The sequence below is a fragment of the Electrona antarctica genome, assembly GCF_951216825.1.
Source record: "Electrona antarctica genome assembly, chromosome: 5".
Classification (NCBI taxonomy): Eukaryota; Metazoa; Chordata; class Actinopteri; order Myctophiformes; family Myctophidae; genus Electrona; species Electrona antarctica.
The window spans coordinates 50,452,661-50,457,660 of NC_136810.1; the positions used below are offsets into that span (position 1 = coordinate 50,452,661).

A 5,000-nucleotide genomic window follows, 5' to 3' on the forward strand; every position below is an offset into this window, starting at 1 on the left:
GTGGCCTTGTAACCACTGAAAATCGTATTTCCATTCATGCGAGTGGAGTCTGGAGTCTGGAGAAAAAACCATTCAAAGGCAGAAATGCCTAATTCCGTCTTCGGATGACATTCAACTGCAGGGCACTACTTTATTCAGCTGACTATGACTTCAAAACATGTGGTCGTCATGTATGAATCATGTATGAGTCACATGTATGAATGTATGTATGCCACATGTAGGCCTATGTAAATGAATGTATGTATTTTATGGTTTGATCTCACAACCCTATTTTTGTGGGAAATATTCTGTGGATGTTTGGTCCAAGATGCTCAAGATAGATGGCCTGCAAAGGTGAATATGCAACCACCTGAAAAGAAATATGCTACAGTTTCACTAACACAGATTGTAGAAAGCAGATTTGATACATTGGACTTGATTATTGTGCATAAAGAAATCTCAAACGATATATTTGATAGAATTTGGGGTTTTCGTGCATGAAGGGGCTAATTTACATTATTTAATTAACAATGCATTACTCATAAATCAAATAGATTGTGCATATCCACATTCATAAACACTGTAGAAGGCAAATTTGAGTGTTTTGCATGAAATACCATAAAACTATTTTGGGCATTAACGTTTCGGTATCCCTAAGATACCTGAGTGATGAAGGTCGTAATAGACCGAACGCTTGAATACTTTGGTGTTCTGCCCCTGCAAGGGAATTTATGTCTTTATAAACGATTGTAATCCATAGATTGGTTACGTAACCAACAACAGCCAATTAGCTACTACAAACGTTATGCAAAGCTCGGCCAATCACAGCGGAAGTTAGGTTACTCCGGAAGAAGAAGAATAAAAAAGTGTGACAATAGAGCACCGAAGTCTGACGTCACTTTCAGCTTTTCACCAGAGGAGAAAAACTTTTTTTTCTTCCCCAAAATGAGTTAATAGCACAGGCAGACTCTTCACATACTAGAGCATGTCTGAAATAAGTGTCAGAGCTGAAATCGACATGTAAATATGAAATAAATGCATGTACAAAGGGTTTTATTAGATGCAATACATTCTAACTGTGGTCATACAGAGTGACACGGATCTTCCCTGGTAACACCTTCAGAGATATACCTTCATCGTCCAAACTTCTAAATAATGGAAAGAGCTTCTCGGTGAAAGTGTGTGTGAAGGTGTACAGGTGTGTGTCAGTGTCAGGATCAGAGAATGACAGCTTTCCTCTGTTCCAGTCCAGCTGGACTCTGATCCTCTGAGGTTTCTGCTTCACTGGGAGATCTGTGATATGAGTGACTTTCCCGAACACTCTGTATTTACCTTTAAAGAGCTCTAACCTCCAGTGTTCACCACTGATTTCTCCCTTTCTTGGGTGAGACTCTGCTAACACGCCCAGAGCCCAGTTTGTATTGTCTCCGACCTCAACATCCCAGCTGTGAGCCCCTGAGTTAAAGCCCTCAGAACCAAGGACACAGCGATGATAGTCAAACCTCTCCGTGTTGTCAGGAAGCTGCAGCCTCTCTTCATATTTCAAACGTCTCAAGCTGGTCAGATCATCAGACACGCTGTTCCTTGGAGGGGCAGTGTTGGGGTCCAGAATGACAGGGGTGTAGGAGACAATGTCCTTCATCTTGTCCCAGACTCTGAAGGCCAGGTTGCCCAGGTGTTTGGCCTCGTCTATCAGTGCTCCTGAGAGCGGTGGTGGGTCCTGCAGGGTTAGCTGGACTTTTTCCATTGTGGTCTTGTAATTCTGCAGGAACGAGACGTGGTCGTCGGCTCTCAGCTGGTCCTCGGTGGCTTGGATTGCGTCTGAGAGGGACGCCATGTCTTTGCTCAGCCCATCTCTCCTCTCCTTTATCTCCTGACTCTTCTGTGCCTCTTCAACCATCAGAATGGCAATCCTGGTCTCCTCTTCCTCTTGTAGGAACTGATGAAGTTTCTTAAACTGTTCCTTAATCTGCGTCTCTGTGTTCTGGGCCTGAACCTTGAGGTGATTTTCTGTTAGGTCATAATTCGTTTTAACTTCATCAAAGACCTCCAGTTTCTGCTTTAAAGGCTTCAGTAATTCCTGGACTTTCTCTCTGCAACGCCCCGACGCTTCGCCCACAGGTAAGAACTTGTGTCCGGCGTGTTTTTCGGAGTCCCGACACACGAGACACGCCAGCTGTTCATCGTCCAGGCAGAAGAGCCTGAGCTTCTCCCCGTGTTCGGCACAGAGATCCTCCGAGCTCACCGACAGTTTCTCCTCCAAGAAGTTCTCACACAGGTTCTTCAACACCAGGTTTGTAGGAGGATGGTCACTGGAGGATGTTGTTTTACAAACAGGGCATTCATGTGTTGGTCTTCCTGTCCACCATCGCTGCAGACAGCCGTTGCAGAAGCTGTGGCTGCACGCCAGCAGAACAGGATGTTTAAAGATGTCGCAGCACACCGGACAGGTGAGCTCCTCCTCTTGGCGAGTCAAACGAGAAGCCATGTTGTCTGCAGTCACACTCTTCTGACGTGGAATGTTCCCGGAGGCTGTTATACAGCTGGAAGACAATTCAACAATGATTAACATGATTAATAATAAATTGATAGTAGCAGCAGTAAGGCTACTTCTTCTAGTTATACAGTAGTCCACCTGCCCCGCCCCCCGACTGCATGTCATGGTGTCTGTACGGATATAACTAAACTTTGCTGTTTCATAGCTTTGCCTAATTACTGATTCAACCCTCCGCAAAGGAGTTATAACAAACAGGTCTGGTAATTGTGATTTAACACACACCAATTGTAACATTTATATTACTCAAACATACATAGCCTCGACGTTGCAATAATGCCCGCAAACAATCACTTGATTTTGGCCATTTTATTACTATTATCTCATAACACACTCACACACGTACAAACATACTTCTACTAAACTTGTGTACAGTATAAAGCCTTATTTGCCTTGTCTGGCCCGTGTTTAGATCTAGTACAATAGCATTGATTGCCCTTAATCTGATCATTACAAAGGAATCAGAGACTGTAGTGGCGTTTAGGTAATAATTAAACGCGTCATCCCGTCTGTTACATTGTACTGAAAGAATGAATGAAAGCACGTTCTACACATCCTGCCCTGTGCATAGCTCACCTCTTCCTCTGTCACCCGACACTTCCTACCCCCATACCATGTAGTATGACCTTGCACATTCCACCTAGTATATAGTATTTCACACATTTATCCCCCAATTAGCTGTATTAATATCTACATCCCTGAGACATACTGTAATTGGTTGATAAGAGGATCTCTGTTCTTATATAACACAGAGTATTTACTGTATAGGCAGTGAACTTAATAGCACCAACATCTATACATAAATGACACAAACATGAAGTTACAAATATAAGCTGGGCCGGCACTTAATATTATAATGATCCCACTCACGGAATAAACTCGACAGTGTCAGAGGCAGCTTGTGTGTTGAGCAATATCAATATCACTAGCACTGTATACAGCTTTACACCGAGTTGTTTATTAGAGATGTTTATAACCTAGCAGTGAGAACTTTGTGCCCTGCACACCTAAGATATAGGACAGAGGCCAAAACTGTTCTCCTTCTTGATTATTCCTTCATATTTTCTTAATGTTTACCATTATTGTTATTGTTATTGTTATTGTTATTGTTATTGTTATTGTTATTATTATTATTATTATTATTATTATTATTATTATTGTAATAACACTTTTTTTGCAGTAGCCTGTAGTAGTAGTAATAGTAATAGATTATGTGTTCTTACCTCAGATTGAAGCAGCTTTAACAGATCTGTCCTGCCTGCCTGTCAAGTCTGACTGACTCTCGTGACTGAACAAGGAACTATAGCACTTTTTCAGCAACGCCCTGTTTCGCACGCACGCACGCACGCACGCACGCACGCACGCACACACACACACACACACACACACACACACACACACATATTGTGACACACTCTGGCTGGTCCATGTTGACTTTTTCATAGCTGTGGATATAGCTATCCAAATGAGAACAGTGATTAGTTGTTGATAGGATAAAGTAATATAGATTGTAGAATCTTAGGAATTATTTTATAACCATGTAATACTGAATAAAGCTATAGCTAATTATCTGTCAACGTTACTTTATTTGTTTATTTTGACGGGACATTGCATAGCCTACATATGAATGCAACGTAAATACGTATGGCATGTAGCTATAGGTGTAATGTTAGAGACCATAGAAGTGAACCTTTCAAGCCTCAGTCAAATGTTGTCACATTTGGACATATATCATCATCAACTTGCGATGGGAGCAGTCCCTATTGAGTGAAATATTTTTGGAGTGGTGCAAACCACTCCAACAACCAGCTTTGTCTCGCCAACACTATGTGTATCTATGTGTCTATGTGTCTATGTATGTGTGTACCTGTACGTGGGGCCCAAAAGAATGAGCATGGTTGCTATGGTCACTGACATTACGTCAGACCACAGCTGATCAGGCTATATAAGACCTTGCACCACTCAGTTCACACGGGTGTGATTTTATTTATTTGCAGTGAAATCTCCATAGGGCGATTTTAGGTCGCTTCATATAAGAACTGTGTTTGAAAAATATACCGACCACCCCGGCCTTTCTGTCAGGGGAGTGGCTGTGCGTCGTTAATGATGTCCATTCATATTTGATACAGCCAGTTTCTGGAGAAAATGGAATTAATGTGGCCTTGAAACTACTTATGAAGGCAATGTCGCTGCTAATATACGTCTTGCCCAGACGTGGGGGGGACTGACGCTCTACTGACAGTGACGTCAGGACTCTATAACTATAGTCTGTTTGCCCTTTGGGCAACCACACTTATAAGGTGACGTCATGCATGGAGCTCTCTCTCTCTCTCTCTCTCTCTCTCTCTCTCTCTCTCTCTCTCTCTCTCTCTCTCTCTCTCTCTCTCTCTTTGATCTCCTGCTGCCCGAGGCAAGCTGCAGGAGTAAATAAATGAGCAAAGTACAATATAAGGACTTTCTACACATC

General features: G+C 42.4%; 2 protein-coding genes across 2 annotated transcripts in view; one reads left to right on the forward strand and one right to left on the reverse strand.

Annotated features, from left to right (window-relative positions):
* The window catches only part of nrn1la (neuritin 1-like a), a gene marked incomplete at its 3' end in the record, with an annotated part of 65,943 nt that overhangs the window by 3,882 nt on the left and 57,061 nt on the right, over positions 1–5,000 (forward strand). The window lies entirely within an intron of this gene.
* On the reverse strand, positions 1,052–2,467 carry LOC306923211 (nuclear factor 7, ovary-like; the record flags this gene model as incomplete). Its single annotated transcript, XM_079501237.1, has 1 exon — positions 1,052–2,467. One exon carries the CDS (start codon positions 2,465–2,467, stop codon positions 1,052–1,054), a length of 1,416 nt encoding a protein of 471 aa, XP_079357363.1.